This window comes from Malaclemys terrapin, chromosome 14 (genome assembly GCF_027887155.1).
Source record: "Malaclemys terrapin pileata isolate rMalTer1 chromosome 14, rMalTer1.hap1, whole genome shotgun sequence".
In the NCBI taxonomy this organism is placed as follows: Eukaryota; Metazoa; Chordata; order Testudines; family Emydidae; genus Malaclemys; species Malaclemys terrapin.
Window position 1 is genome coordinate 19,705,120 of NC_071518.1, and position 17,460 is coordinate 19,722,579.

Below are 17,460 nucleotides of genomic sequence, written 5' to 3' on the forward strand. Positions count from 1 at the left end.
TGCCATTTTTAAGCACATTATACCACATATATAAAAATACTGTAAAATAATAGTACTTTTAGCACAGTAGCTTTCTCTATAGAAAGCCGTTAAGAACCGTTGATGTTATCTGAGTTGCCCAACAGCCTGGTCATTGTTATATATTTCAGAATGTATATTTAAAACTCTTTAATATTTACATTGCATGTGTCGCTGTAAAAGGTGTTTTTTATCCTGGCCTTTTGCCCAAAAACATGCTGAATGGCAACTAACCAATCAAAACTTAATGAGCCTTGGTAACTGGACTTTAGAGAGAAGCTCAGTCATTGGTTCACTGACCTGTATTACACAGTATCTCATTTGGCATTGAATTAAGAATAGAGCAGACACATCATCAGCAGATTTTCCTGAGTGCAGACCTCTCTTGGTACTAACTTCCAAAGTCCAAGGACGCTCCAATCTGGCTTTCTAAACCTGATCTGTCAATGCGGTATAACCAGCTTATAAATTGGTTTAAAGCTAATAATTGAACTAACCTTTCTACATTTAAAAAAAAACCATAACATTTTGGCAACCATGATAAACTTCTCAGTAACTGATAAATAAAGATCCTGAATAATACAAACAGTGAAACATTTCAGAGGGTGATTGGGGATGCAGGACTAATACAAAAGGGTATTAAAGCACAATCAACTGTTATGATTACATTTGCAATCATACATGTAAATAATGCTTTGTCAGCTGGAACAAGATTGATGCATGCATCTTTGCTTTTATACTCCCTTTGGTCTCATCCAAATTGTTAAGTGATATTGCTCTAATGTGAAAAGAGGTTACTGACAAGGTTCTGCTCTCAACTGTCCATGGTGAACCTTGACTACCATATTTCTTTTTCTTTTCCCCTTCCATGTTCCCGTTGCCAACATGTGTCAGGAGAGCAGAGTATCAAAACTGGGACTCTGATAAAAGCCAGGAGTCCCAGATGCACTTTCTAATTTAGAATCTTGCTGGGGGACACTTGCTGGTCAGCTAAAGCCAGATTTGTATGTGCCATTGTATTATAAAAAAACATAATCCTATTTTGATTGTTCAGTTATAACTGCAACCCTTGTCAATTTCACTCAACACAATTTTAGGATTAAAATTAAACTTTCGGTGTATGTTTTTATATTTATTATATAAAACATTAAAATATATTAAAAACACAAAATCTGCATACAAATTTCTGTCTCTGCTGCTTGAGTTAGTTTGCCAAACTTGTTTCTTGAGTAGACTGTGTGCTCAATATTTTTAAATATTTGTCAGATTGCTCTGAAATACTTGCTTCTCATAGTAAAATTAATGTTTTTGAGGCTTTCTTAAGGTTACCAGTTAGGAAAGATTTGATGAAAAGCTATAACTGGAAAAGCTCTGTTAATCTGCTGTTTTAAAAAAACCCCTATGTTTACACCATATTATCCAAGCTTATCTCCAGCATGACAATCAGTTCATATCCAGCAAGACGATGACTCCAGCATTTTTTACTCCAAGAGCAGCAAGTTCATTCTACTTAGTTCAATATCTCCAGTTGGCTCAAAACTGCTAGTGTTTGTCCTTACCACACCAATAATGCATGATCACATTCTACTGTGCAGTAGGTTAACAAAGGTCTTAACATTTTTCTGTCTCCCCAGAGAATATACATTTAACCAGATAAAATAATCTATAGGTGAAATATTTTACAGTTTAGAATTAGAACCATTTGAACTCATAGCAAACAAGGCAGCTGAGTTGTTCAAAATACAAACACCCTTTTAAGACAACCACATGAAATGAAACATAAAGACAAACAGCAGAATAACAAATATAGCTGTCTGTGCACTTCACGGCCTTTGTTTATTTTTTCATTTAAAAATCTTCGATGTATTTTAATACTTACATTACAGGCCTGCTTGCAAAATGATACATGAATCATTTAAAAGGGTCTCTTAGGCAGTACTTAATTTCCCTATAGCCAGTGCTTTGCCAGTGCTATTTACAGCTACAAGAGTGTGATTCAGAGAATTGGAGCTGAAGTGATTCTCTCCTATGACTCAACTACTAAAATTTGTCAGAACACTAAAGAAGATTTCATGTTCTCTCTCTTTTTTTACAGTCTCGCCTCTGAATATTGTAATAGGCCCAAGCCTCAGAGTTCCCATCCAACTTTAACTTTTCTGAACTCAAGGATCATTCAGAACTGGAGCTTCGGTTCTGATACATTTCTATTTGCATGACTAGATATGAGGAACATTCAGGAGTAGGAAACCAGGGGGGGGAGGATGCACAGAACGTTTTAAGTTCCTTCTCAGCTAAAAGAGAGAGTCCAAAATTGTTCTCAGCAGTTGGTGCAAATGCTCAGCTAGGATTTGCAGCTAAAACAATCAGTAAAGCACTTTTTAATTAGAGCATTATAATGGTTCACTTTCTCAAACTTTATTGTCTATAAAGGATGTATATTTTTGACGATTTAATTTATGGTTGGAAAATGTCTCCTAATGCCCGTTGTTAGCTGTAGAACTTTCTGTGTAATTTTTAAATGGTTGTTTTGACTCATGTGGATGCTTCTTCACATCACAAAAATGCACCCATAGTTTGGTATAATTGATTCCATGTGCTAAATAAAGGCAAAGGGATGTTGTGAGTCAGGATTGAGGTGCATTACATTCTGCAAGGTTGTATAAGGAAGCTTGCACCTTGCCTGTTTACATGAAGTCTGGTTCTACTCAGCACCATTTTTCTCTAATACTCTACAAATACCAGATGCTATTAGTGCTTGGAGAGGCCTCATTTAAATTCATTGAAACAAGTTATTCAGAGCTTTCCATTTCATACACTGACCAAATGCTGACCTCAGTTACACCACTGCAACTGCATTGAATATGGTCCTAAGTGAAATGTTCATGATTGTGTATTAGCAATGTACAGAAAGTAGAATTGCTGACGTGAAAAATTCATATTCTGTATCTCAAGGCAGATTGTTATTGCTACTCAACTTCATCTCCAGGCAGATTTTTTTCTAATATCAAAGGTTTGATTTTAAAATTGCAGATTTAAGTCTAAGTTAAAGATCTCCAGAAGAACCAATCAGCAAACTTGTAGTCACAGTTGTGCCAGGAAATTTAAGTGAACAGCACAATGTCTTTACATTCCTAATGTTAACAACAGAGGTTTATTTTATTTTCTATTTGTTTAAAAGCTGCTTTTCTACCATTTTTGCATATCTACTAGTTTCTTAGTCTATTTCTGGTAACGATATTGTGCAGATAACACTGAAACTCACCAAATGTCAAGAAACCTAAATGGGTGCCCCATAAAGTGAAGGTACATACATAACGTAGTTATAGTTTGACGTAGAATTACAAGAAGTGAAATTTATCTAGAGCTTGAGGGGGGTGCGGAGCCTATTCTTTCTTTGTTACATGGGTATAATTAGATCCATGTTTAAAATCTCATTTTAGTTTTACTTCACGAATTTTCATGTGTGGAAACCGAGATTTAACTGACATTTCACAACAAATCCATGCTCCTTGTGTGGCCGGTGCACATCCTCACCAGGAGCGCTTGCACCAATTTAATTACCATTGTGGAGCATTGTGGAACAGCTTCTGAAAGACAGCACCAATCAATGTAAGCAACACTGTGTCTACATTGACACTATGTCAGGCTAACTACATTGACCTAAGCGCTACGCCTCTTGCGAAGGTGGAGTTAAGTTGGTGAAGTGGGCGAGTTACATTGATAGGAGCTATGTTTTAGTGTAGATACTTAGTTAGGTTGACATAAGCTGCCTTATGTCAACCTAACTCTGTAGTATAGACCAGGGCTTAGTCCTAACCTAAAAAGCAGATGCAGAAGAGAGACTTTCAAAGGCACTTAGGCCTTAGGCTCCCAGTTCCCACTGAAAGTCAACGGGATTTAACTCTCATTTGTATTTTTTAAAATCTTCCATATCATGCTTCTCTTGAACCAAACAAAGGAATACATGAAACACCAGAGACTCAAACGTCTTAAGAATTCTGTATGTCCAGAGGTCACCAGAAAGGTTCATCACTAGACCTCTAAGCTCAAACTTAGGTTTGAGTCAGGAAGTCAGAAATATGTGGGAACAGTGATGTTTACCACATAGAAGTTGAGTCCAGGGAGCATATACTTCTAAGTCTACAAAGTAAGAAGAAAAACAGACATGATACAGTAATTTACTAAAAAGAACGGGGAGTACTTGTGGCACCTTAGAGACTAACAAATTTATTTGGGCATAAGCTTTCACGCGTTCTTTTGGCTGATACAGACTAACACGGCTACCACTTTTTACTTTATAGCCAAGACTGTACTGATGCAACTTAACATATAATGGATTTGGAATTTGTTATGAAGTAACTGTGGAATAATACCAGACAAACCTAAAGAATTTAATATTAGTGTAACCAGTGTTCAAATGTATACAACACTTGAAGAAAGAGTGTAAAAGTCTAACAATGTGGGACTAATCCAATAGCTGAAATAAATAAATCTGCATGTCACCTAACTTGACTCTCTGATCAATTGAGCAGTTCCTATTAGTGGAAACTCTTTGAGATGCATTGGTTCATGTTTGGATAGTTTGCAATGCTAAACAGATCTGATGACTGTAGACATACAGTGCTGCTCATCATGCTCCTGACCTTTATTCCAAAGACACACAAGTATGAATTTTATTTGAGCCCTGCTATGGGAGTGAAGTATTTCTCACTTTATTACATTTAGCAGAAATTCCTACTGTAATTATGACATGACATTAATGTTAACAGGACCTCAAAGCTGGATGTTTCACTGAGGTAAAACAAATGATAGTTGAAGTGGGGAGGCTGGATATAAAAATTGCTGATTTTTGTATAGCCATGCCAAATTTGAAGAAGGAAAATACTCGTTACTGTACTTTAGCCCTAGTTACCTTAGTTCTCCAACTGTAATTGTTGATAATGACTCAAACCCTTGGTTAACTAATTAAGATAGCATACTGTGTTACCAACAGTGGAAAAGACTCCCTCAGCAGTTTTAGTCAAACGATACTGTATAATACACAAAAATAATGGATATGTAATGTGTCCTGATACTCTACTTATAGGCTATCAGCAGTCTGTTGTAACGGTCTTTTAGTGTACGTACCAGAGGACTTGACTTTTACACAGCCCATTTGCTGAGGGAAAGAACAAGGGAGTCATTAATTTCTGGAAAGTGTTTTTGCCAGAAAGACACAGGCTATAAATCTGGTATATACACAGAAAAGTGACAGCCATTTCAAATGTCCTAACCAGTATGTTCACCATGAGAGAATTGATTATAATTAAATATAATTATGTTAATATTTTATGCTCTGCATTTCAAATAACTGGCTATGTTTTACCCATTGATGGTCTTTCTGAAAACTCATGGGTATATTAATGTTTGCACAGACATGAGCAAACACATACAATTTAGCAAAAAATCTTATTCAAATCCCGGTTATATTTCATTAGGTTTCTTGTTGACCATCATCCATTTTTGCATATCCAGGTTAGCTGTTTGTTTCGATTTAAATGTTTTCCTGCTAAAATGGATACTCTGCCTAGATGATCATAATGGTCCCTTCTGACCTTAAAGTCTATGAGTCTGCCTACTTCCTTTTGTTTGTTTGTTTGTTTGTTTTTAAAGATGTGAAGGGCGCTGGATATATTTCTTCTCCTTTTCTGAATGTTTTATTTTAAAGTATCTAGAAATAGTTAACACAGCTGCTTTTTTCTGCTCTCTAAGGGGTCGCCTGGCCTGATATGCACCGTCTGGCAGACAGAGTCCATCTGGAAGAGCTGACTAAAATTGGCATCCTGAAAGGCAATGTAGATGACATGGTGAAGGTTCATCTGGGTGCAATATTTATGCCACACGGACTTGGACATCTTCTTGGAATTGATGTGCATGATGTTGGAGGCTACCCAGAGGTTAGTGCTAGCTGATTTTCAGATTAACCCTTCTGACTTAAGTAGGCATTTCTTTTAGTTTCACAGTCAGTAGTGTCTTCTCTGGTTAGGAATTGATGTGCACTGAAGTTTTTCTTTGCTGGTGTGGTATTTCATGTGGTTTTCCTGAAATTAAATGATGATTTCATCATGCCTACTCATGCTGCGGGGATACTTAGCGTTCCTAATGCTCCTATGAATAAGGTGCAAGAATGCGTTTTATTTTCAGTTGGTCTGTTTATTCAGCAGCAGCTGCATGATCAGCGGTGTGCTCGTGCAGGAGAATGTGTTCTCTGCCTCAAAGAGTTTATGATCTAAAAAGACCACACCAAAAAAAAAAAAAAACATTTTAAGGACGAGGGAAAGCATTAATAACTTTGAAGCAAGGTTATCAGGGTAACAGTTGGCACACCACTTGGTAGAGCCATCATGTATTTTATGTTACAGTTTGCAGGAGGGCATTTGTTAGTGGAGAAAAGGAAGAAATTGTTGGAGTAAGGGAAGGGAGTGGGGACAGAAACTGCATGGGTAGGGGTGGAAATGGAGGTGGAGGGAGTAAAAGCAATGGACAGAGTTAAGTTGACACGGTGGGAGAGGTAATATCTTTTATTGGACCAACTTCTGTTAGTGGGAGCGTGAGGTTGGGCAGCTGGGGTGCTGCCGTTGTAGAAGAGGGGTATGATAAAGATGTGACTAACACCCAATGGCAATGCAGCAGTGAGACCTATTAAGGCCTCTGATTTTTCCACTGCAAAATTAAAAATACACCTCTACCCGATGTAACACAAATTCGGATATAACTCAGTAAACCAGTGCTCCAGGGGGTGGGGCTGCGCGCGCCGGTGGATCAAAGCAAGTTCGATATAATACAGTTTCACATATAACGGTAAGATTTTTTTGGCTCCTGAGGACAGCGTTATATCGGCGTAGAGGTGTATACTCTGAAGCCATAGTCAACCTGGGTCTTGTGAAATCCCATAAGACACAATGTCCCTGTTTCCCTTCATTTCCAACAATAATTGCTAATACCTCTGTTCATCAGCCAGCACCTCTGTTGTGCTCTGAGCAATTTTAGAGGGATTGATGCAAAAATACACATTTGAGAATATGCAACATTTCAAACAAAATGTTTTTTTACCGATGAGTATGCTCAGTATCAACACTCCCAGCCTTGACACATTCTTCAAAAAATATTTGCCTCCTAGGAAATGCCATTTTAAAGTATACATTTATTTTCAACCTGCACAGTGCTAAGTTCCTCCTGCGAGAAGCTGTGTGTCTTCAAATCTGAATGGTGTTGGAGGTGACAGAGCCCACCCTCTTGCAGCAATGCAGGATAAGGCCCTAAATGGGACTGATGACAAACTCTTGCCAGAGTAGATGCAGATATGCCTGGAAAAATAAAACACACACCGGCGAGGAGTACACACCTTGCCAATACATAATGCACATCCCTGCAGTTCTTTCATCGGGGTTTTTAGAGGAAAGATACTTTGTGAAAAGGAGAAACATCTCTTGAAGGGAGGAAGGAGATACGGTTCCTCCCAAACACCTGCCCACGGGCTTTTCCCTGGCTGCCCTACATTGAAGTCTAGTTCCAGTGAATCATTAGCTTATTTTTCCAACATGGGTCACCATATATTCATTGGCCGTAGTGTGTTACTCATTGTATTGGTCAGCAGTAGGCGTAGAAAGAACCGGACTGCTAGGTCTCCCCACAACCCTTTGCAATCTTTTCAAACCTAAGAGCCTGACTGTTGTGTCTTTACTACACACCTTGCAGAAGGAGAGTCTCCTGAGGCAATCTAGTTGCTATTAAAATGTTTTTCTCTATCCTTTTAATACTAATTTTAAACAAAACTGTGTGGCTCATAGATTTTTCCCTCTTTGGTTCAATTTTAAAATGCATATTTTTCTGAAAAGGAAAAAGAGTTTAAAAGTGAATGTGGTTTGTTAGTGTGAGGGTCAGCATTTGTGGGATTCTTGCATCAGTTCTTAGTCCATAACTGCTGCTATTGCATAATAATTGGTTTAGGCTACATGGGAGAAGAACGTAAGGCTCTGGTGTGAGTGTACATACATTTCTATGCAGAAAGAATTGCTTTCTCCAGTCACTAGTTGATCTTTACATGTAATCATATTCTGGCCACTTAGTTGAAGTGCACTGAAAAGTTTTCTTTCTCAAGTACAAGCACGATAGGCAACTTCTCTTGTTCTTAAAAGATGGGTGACAAATGTCTTAAAGCCTGACTAGAATAATAACAGAAAATAACCATGATGAAATATACAGGGATAATTAAACCGCTACATAATGATGTAATGTGTGTGTCAATGCAAAGTCTGATTAAGGCCTGGTCTATGTAAGGAAATTAGGTCAGTATTCAGGGATGTGAAAAATCCACACCTCAGAGCAACGCAATTAAATCGACCTTAACCCCCTGTGTAGGCAGTGCTACATTGACAGGAGAATTCTCCCGTTGACCTTGCTACTGCCTCTCAAAGAGGCAGAGTACCTATGCCCAGGGAGAACATCTTCTATCGGTGTAGGTAGTGTCTTCACTGAAGTGCTACAGCAGCGCAGCTTTACTGATACAGCTACACTGCTGCAGCATTAAGTGTAGACAAGCCCTAATATAGAAGAATGACTAATACACTTTTCAAAGCATTAATAACATTATTTCCTAGAATTAGAAGAACTATTTTTGTGTATTAAGTGCATTCTCTGAGTGCTATGTGAATTTGACAGTAGTTATCATTTCCCCCAAAATTTATATGATGGTTCATTAATAGTGCCTGAAAGTAGAGATTCTATAATTCTACACTCAACAATGAGACATTCGCAACAGTCTAAAAAACAAACTGTAACTGCTAAGGAGTTTGGCCGATATGATAATAAATAAAACTAGTTTCAATATTTTCAGAAAGATTTTTCCTTGTTTTTTATTTTTTGAGTATCACAAGATTTTAAGAGAAAAGTGTTTTCAATAATGTATCCTACATTATTAGAAATGTTAGAAGTCAGTTACAGGAGCTTTTTAGGCATGATATTAATATATTTAGGATCATGTTTATGTTGGGTGGGGGGTGTGGTCATTTATGTACCATGATCCTATTGGTTGAAATACTGAACAGTCGGGAATTGGATGTTTCTTTTTTAAAAGCTACATTTCACAGTTATGATGTTAAATACTGATGGAGATGTCATTTGAAAGCTGTGTTAGATTTCTCCCCAACAAACCACAGCGTTTCACATTATCTCAGTTATGCCACATAATGGCTGCTCTTTGGGGATTGCCTTTTTTAAGGAGAGGGAAGAAATCATACGTAAATATTTGAACCTATGTTTTATTTTAAACATTACGGTTTATAGTTAATGATTGGCACAAAATTACAGAAATGCCAGTGTACTGGAATGGGCTTTTCAGTTTTAATTTAATGAAAAAGAAACAAAAATTAAATTGAACCCTTTGCTGTGTGCAAAGCTTCATCGCTAACTTATATGGCACAAACAATTAGTGGTCCTTTGCCCTCTGTCCATGCTGTTCTCTCACCTCATGTTGGCATTGAACTCGCATCGCAGGAACCACTTGGCAGACTCAAGGGAGATCTGCTAGTGGACTCCAGAATCTAAGACCCCAGTCAACGCACAGTCAACCTTTGGAACTCGTTGCCAGGGAATGTTGTGAAGGCCAAAACTATAACTGGGTTCAAAAAAGAATTAGATAAGTTCATGGAGGATAGGTCCATCAATGGCTATTAGCCAAGATGGTCAGAGACACAACTCCGTGCTCTGGGTGTCATAAGCTTCTAACAGAAGCTGGGAGTGGACAATGGGATGTATCACGTGGTATTTGCCCTGGTCTTTTCATTCCCTCTGAAGCACGTGGCATTGGCCACCATTGGAAGACAGGATGCTGGGCTAGATGGACCATTGGTCTGACCCAGGATGGTCATTCTTATGCATCATATACTTATGCCCATACTTAACTTTTAAGCATGTGAGTAATTTTGACTTTAAGCATATGAGTAGTGAAACTACTTCCACCTATAGTTTAATGTTTGTGAAATCTTTTGCAGGCCCGAGAGCCAAGTAAGTTTTAGGACAGGTGAGAGGAATTTGTAAAGTAGGATATCTCCAGCACTTTTAAAATTAACTACAGGATATACATTTTCTAAGGCCAGAGCCTCACGTACAGAGGGAAAACCCAGAATTGTTATTCAATTAGATATAAAGCAACAGATCCTTCTGATCCATCACAGACCTTTCTTCATTACAAATCAGTAGTTGTCCCAGCTACACTGGAAGAAAGACAAGATGCAATGGATGTGATTTAATTAGACTGCAACTTTATTCACTTAGAATATCTGGGAATAACCAGCAATAAATTGTTTTGAGCAGATCATCATTAGTTCCTTGTTTCCCCCCTACTTGGAAGAGTTGCTGTCAGCCCTCTTACAATCCAACCTGGTCCCAACCAGCCTGTTTCTGGGCCCCCTCATATGAGAATGAATGGGTCTCGAAAAAGGACGGGAAATTGGCTCCCACCTGCACCAGATGTTAGGAGCCCTGAACCTGCACTTCTCCAGCTTCTTTAAGGGATGCTTTCTTCTAAATCCCCTTCCAGTCCATTTTATCTGAGAACCATATCCCCTCTGTGAGAAGTACCTCCACTAGACATCTTCCACAAGGAGTGCCCCCATCACCTGAACCAGCCACTTCCTGTTCCTCCCTGCTCTGTCCAGGTAGATTCTGCTCGCCACCTCAATTTGCAGAAGGGACCCCATATAAGGGCAAACAACCCCTTTTCTTCCAACCAGCTGGACAAGGACTCACCACATTCAGTTGCAGTGAGCCAGTTTCAAACGCTCATATAGCATACAGAGTTGCTTTCTTTTCCCTTATGTGTTTCGGCAAAGGAGTTGTTTATATACATAAATCAAAATTAACAAATGTTAGTTCTCTTGTATATTGTACAATCTATTTTAAGTGCTATATATTCAAATTCTGACTAATCTGTGTCTGCAGTTTTGCAGATGCAATCAGTTGTGGGTGCATAGGAATTTAGAGATAAGAATTCATTAAGCTCTCCGTTGCATGTTCGTAAAATGAGTGTAATTGTATGCTGAATTCATGAACAAACACTGAAGTTGAATATAGATTGAGTGCATATAGTCATGTAATTTCATTATCAAATTAAACATGCGTTTGCATACCTAACCACTCTAAAAATCTGATCCTAGATATCCAACTTCCTGATTTCTGTTTGCAAAGGTTTGTATCTACAGTTGGTCTGGAAAAAGGATAAACAATGAGGTGGCAAAGTTTGCAGATGATACAAAATTACTCGGGATAGTTAAGTCCAAAGCTGACTGTGAAGAGTTACAAAGGAATCTCACAAAACTGGGCTACAAAATGGCAGATGAAATTCAATGTTGATAAATGAGAAGTAATGTACATTGGAAAACATCCCAACTATACATATAAAATGATGGGGGCTACATTAGCTGTTACCACTCAAGAAAGTGATCTTGGAGTCATTGTGTTTAGGTCTCTGAAAACATCCGTTCAGTGTGCAGCAGCAGTCAAAAAAGATAACAGACTGTTATGAACCATTAGGAAAGGGACAGAAAATATTATAATGTCACTATATAAATCCATGGTACCCCCACAGCTTGAATACTGCATACAGTTCTGAGCAACTCAAAAAAGATATATTAGAATTGGAAAAAGTACAGAGAAGGGCAACAAAACTGGGGTATGGAGGGGTATGGAGCATCTTCTATATAAGGAGAGATTAACAAGACTAGGACTGTTCATTTTAGGGCATGTCTACACTTACCAGTAGCTTGGCACTGCTGCAATCAATGCATGCCATGCCAATCAATGTCAATTTAGCAGGTCTGGTGAAGACGCACTAAATCGATGGGTGAGCACTCTCCCATCGATTTGTGTACTCCATCTCCCCAAGAAGCGTAAGGGAAGTTGACAGGAGACACTCTCCTGTCGACACAGCGCAGTGTAGCCACCGCGGTAAGTGGATCTAACTGCACCGACTTCAGTTACATTATTCGTGTAACTTAGATCGATTTACTGCGGTAGTATAGACTAGCCCTTAGAAAAGAGACTGCTAAGGTGGGGGATATGATAGAGACTTATAAAATCATGAATGGTGTGGAGAAAGTGAATAAGGGAGTGCTATTTACTCCTTTACATAACGTAAGAAGCAGAGGTCACCCAATGAAATTCAGAGGCAGCAAGTTTAAAACAAAAATAAGGAAGTACTTCTTCATGCTATGTACAGTCAACCTGTGGAACGCATTGCCAGGGGATGTTGTGAAGGCCAAAAATATAGCTGGGTTCCAAAAAGAATTAGATACGTTCCTGGAGGATAGGTCCAGCAAGATGGTCAGGGATGCAATCCCATATGCTGTGTCCCTAAACCTCTGACTGCCAGAAGCTGGGACTGAAAGACGGGATGGATCACTCAATAATTGCTCTATTCTATTTGTTCCCCCTGAAAAATCTGGCACTGTCCGTTGTTGGAAGAAAGGATATTGGGCTAGATGGCCCATTGCTCTCACCCAGTATGGCTATTCTTGTATTATGTTCACATTTCAGATGACTAGATAACTCTATCTACAAATGATTGAGCTTGTAAAATTACAGGTACAAAATTAGTTTGGTTTTGAAAATACGATGGATTGGGAGTTTGGGGAAAGGAAGGAAACTTTTAAAATTTGGTCTCTGAGGCACTTGAACGTCTGCCTCTGTGAATTCTATGCAAAGTTTAGGCTATCATACTACCAATGTTGTATCAGGAAATCAATGGAAGTAATTCTGCACGCATCTGAATTAACCATCAAAATACTTTCTACAGTATTTTTCTTAATTAAATTATAAATATACACAGTTGGACACTGCAGCATGAACACACCTCTTGTCCATGTTAACTAAAAGAAGGGTCTTGGCTATGTTTCATTTTCTTATGAGGAGATGATACATTTTAAATATATTTTATAGATTGTGAAGTTCTTTTGGTGTGTTTTAACATTTACCAAGTAGGCTGCTTTTATGAGGAATTTCACAATGCTGTTTGCGTGCTTATTACATGCTATGCATATGCTTGCCATATCCTGTCCTATTTTCTAATTAACTAAGAAACAAGTTACTTGCTTTTGGCTGAGAGAATTTTGAAAGCATTAAAAATTATTTTAAAAAAGAAAAACTTTCCAAATACTTATTATTCAACTATTTTTCAAGTATAAGCAGCTAAATTTGGAATAACACAGTAAGTTTTTCATTTCCTAATTTCTATCCATCACAAAGTATGCTGTGTTCCAAAAAACTGATTCCAGACATGGTTATCTTAGATTAGTTATTCATTAGTAGCCAGGTTTTTGCAAAATTGGCAGTAATATTTTTTTCCAGTAAGCAGCTTTCACATGCAGCATTCAGTAAGCACTTTCTTACCCTGACAGCAACACTGCAAAATGTATGCAAATATCCTATACAAATAATGTTGTTTTATTCAAAATATATATATTATCTTTCTTTTGTTGCTTTGTAAAAGCTTTTAGTTTTGGCAAACAATGTTGGTGGTATATAAACTATATTTATGGCCAGATTTTCAAAAGAATTTATTACCCAACAGCTCCCATTTAGGACCTAAATAAGTGCCCTGATTTTAAGAAGTTCTCGGCAGTGAGCCGCTCTCAAGGAGAAACCTTGCCCTAAATAGCGTACTTCTTAAGGGGAGCTTCTGGATGCTGAACACTTTTGAAAATCTGGCTGCTTCATTTAGGGCCCTAAATGGGAGTTGAGCAGGCTTGAAAATCTGGGCCCAGTGGTATATGCTAAGTACTTCAGAAAATCTGGCCCTCAGTCAGAAAAAGCTAACTGAGTATGAAATCTCCATTAGGTTTGGTGTCAACTGTAGCATTTAATCATGAATACAGTTTTCCCACACACTTTCATTTGTTTTCTGAGTAAATTCTTTATGGGATATAAATGAGGATTTGTGCCTGTTCAATTGAAAAATGTTAAACATTTTACATCGGAAGACATGGGTGAAATTTTCTTTTAAATCACAATTCCTTGTCTCTTGATTCTTGAGATGTTTCAATTTCATGTTGTATTAATTGACAGTAAGGCTCTGTAAAATGCTAAGTATATTTTAAGGCTTTCTGCAATAACAAATCGGTTAATTTAAATTGGGTTAACAGCTGTCCCTTGGACATCTCAAGTTATAAAAAAAAAAGTTGTAGAATTGATCTTTACTTTGAACATCTCTGGTCTTAATTGCCTATGTTCCTTGTTCCTAGATGTATACATTTACAATTAGCCACATTAAAACGCATATTGTTTGCGGGCACCCTGCTTACCAAATGATCCAGATTGTTCTGTACCAGGGACGACTTCTTCATTATTTATCACTTCCACAATTTGTGTGTCATGGGCAAACTTTATATCAGTAATGATTTTGTTTTCTTTCAGGGCATTAATAAAAATGTTAAAATAGCATTTTAGAAAAATAGCATTAAAATAGAACTGATCCGTGTGGAACGCCACCAGCAGCTCACTCATTTGAAGACGATTCCCCTTTGACAATCACTTGTGTAGGGTTAGTTCTGAGTTCATCCTTATCACTGTAATAAATTGTGTAGCTGGAGTGAAGATAAGGATGTACTTGCTTCTCTTTCTTTATCTTTTCATTTTAATTCAGTCCCTTTTCTGCAATATACTGCCATGTGGGCCACCTTGGCAATGAGCAGGAAAAGTATTGCCAAGAAGAAAATTTGCAAAGGCTTCCATATGGAAAAATCCTATAGACTTTAATAGGGATGAAACCAATCAGGTTCTACAGAAATTAGCCTGAAACCAAGGTGTTTAGTACAGAATAGAATCCGTTCTGTAAGACTTTTAAAGCAACCTATATAATTGAATGGAGTATTATACTCTGGCTATGTAATTCTACAGATGTGGAGAAAAGTCATCATTCTCTATCAAGTCCCAAAGGCCTTTTCTGCGAGGGTTTATTCTAAAGCTTTTGGATTTACACGTTGCAGTAGAAAAAATGGTTTTTAACATAAACAGAAGAGGAAAAAAGTTCAGTTCATGATATAATGCAGTCCCTTACCTACCGAATTATGAAACTTTGACTTTTCAGGGTGTTTACCCCTTCATTTGAATATCAGGAAACTGATTTTGTTTTGTGTTTCTTTTTAATTAATACTCAGTCCAAAAATCTTTACATTTGGGAGGGGGAGTTTAGATCTGAATTTTGCTGTGCCAGTCCAGATTTGTGCCTTTGGGTTTTTGCAAAGGCAATTCCTATTAACATTAATGACAAAAGGCCCACAAAAGAAAAAGCCCAGAATATCTTACATATATTCTCTGTCTGTAACAAAAAAAAGTCATTTGAGTATTAAAACATGGAGTATTAATGTTCTCCTATTCTTTCCGATTATATTGTAGCTGCCAACACGGTGATTTTACCATTCAGTATCTGCCATTTACTCTCATTCCTGAATTGAATTAAATCTGTTGAAATAGAAAAAACATTCAGTATTTTTCAGTACTTTCATAATGGCAGCAGGGGAACCTAGTGACATCTCAGAATGGGGAAGCAAAAATGACCTGGGAAGTTAAGATCAGAACCAAGTTACAGGAGTAGATTAAAATCCCAATGACAGATAATTCTGCTTCCTGATGCTCTTCCAGTCATTGCAGGGGAAGTTTAGAGTGCAGTTTAAACTTGATGCCTATGAAAAGAAGAAAAACTTTTTAACATAAAAATAGCTAAATTTATACATTGTGGTCTCAGTTTCCCCAGTGTTAACTTTTAGTTGCATCCCAAAAGCTCTGACAAGTAATTAGATTATCCTATAGAAAAGGGAACTCTGACTCCCAAGTACCAGGAGAAGTATATGGTGCTTGAAGCAGATACTCATCTAACCTGCTGTCAGTTTCAAACTCAGTTGAGTAGCAGCTCCTTTGGCTGGCTGGAGTCTGCTAGGGCTGTCGATAAAACCCAGACAGAATGGTAACTGGAGATTACTTAATTCACTGAGCAAGAGAACCAAGGATTTAGGGAGAAGGGACCAAGAGACAAATTGTATGAAATTCAAGGTTTTATTTTATTGTTAGCCATTCAGGACTCTTTTTTTTTTTTCTACAATAAATGAGCTCATTAGACATAGATGTGCACAATGGGTGACTGATAGAACAACTTGACTCTTATTTTTAATATAGATTTAGTATAATATAGATGTTGATAGTATGATTATTTAAATAATATTTGATTTTTAATTAGAGAACATAGTCATGACTGCAGTGCGCTGGACGTGATCTAAAACTGAGATCCCAACTTGTGCTAGCTAAAGATCCCATGGCAACTTAATAAGAAAAAGTACCAATGTATAGTTTGAAACTGTCTAAGAGCCTAGCCCTGTGAATATTGCCCAGAGTTTACAACCACAAATAGTCATATTGGACCAGAACTTGGTCCCTGCTACAGCCACTTTGAGCTGTCCTAATCAGGCTGATATGGATTCTCTGTGAGGGCTGTGGAAGGATGTGGCCAGAGCATCTCTACACTCAGGCAATCCCTGTCTGATATAATGGCCCCTGGGGAGCCATTAGCAGCTGATACAGCTAGCACATGCCTGGGGCTCCCTCTTAGGTCCTGTGCCAAGCACAACTCGAGGACCCACGGACTGGGGACACGAACCTCACTGGAACTACCCAATTACATATAACCATTACATCTGGTAATATTACCAGGACTGGACCCTAAGTTAATAAAACACTTTGGATCCCTCAGTGGAAAAAGTACATATAAATATAAGATATTGTATTGTTGTTATTTTTATTCTTATCAACTCCTGATGATGGCAAGATGTCCATGTACTGAGGCAGCCCTTTAGTTTTAATTGGATCCTTTTACTAAGAGATAATCAATGTCTTTTTTCACCTCCGAATTTCTTTTTTATTCCAAAAGAAATCTGTATTTCATATTACTGCCCACTTATCTTAATTTGAACTTTTATTTTGATCACATAGTAGAATACTCAGTTTACTTAATAATTCTGTTGTTCCCTTGACAGTGCTTGTTGCCTAGACTTGCTGTTTTTTGTTACCTTACATGAACCATTAATTGGAATCCAATTTTCTTGGCAGGAGAACAGTTGCAAATGACAGTGTCATACATCTGTGCTTACTGTGGGCCTGAACCAATTTTCAAATGCAAATAGAACTTCAAAATAAAATCACAGTGCTAGAATATGGTTTTGGATACTGTTTGTTGCTTGATGTGTACAATAAGATAAACAGTTCTTCAAAAGCAAGGCTTCCCAAGATACCACTGAATGTACCTTTTTAGATGCATGGGGTGCTAAGATGTTTACTATACTACTGTTCTACATTTCTCTTTGGGGCAGGGATTGCTTTGTTGCTTGTACAGCACCTAGCACAATAGGGTCTTGGTCC

General features: G+C 37.8%; 1 protein-coding gene across 1 annotated transcript in view; it reads left to right on the forward strand.

The window, feature by feature from the left end:
- The window catches only part of PEPD (peptidase D), a 212,202-nt gene that overhangs the window by 181,909 nt on the left and 12,833 nt on the right, over window positions 1-17,460 (forward strand). Inside the window, exon 13 of the mRNA XM_054048939.1 lies at window positions 5,770-5,954. Within this exon, the coding sequence (XP_053904914.1) occupies window positions 5,770-5,954 (185 nt within the window). The remainder of the gene's footprint in view (window positions 1-5,769; window positions 5,955-17,460) is intronic.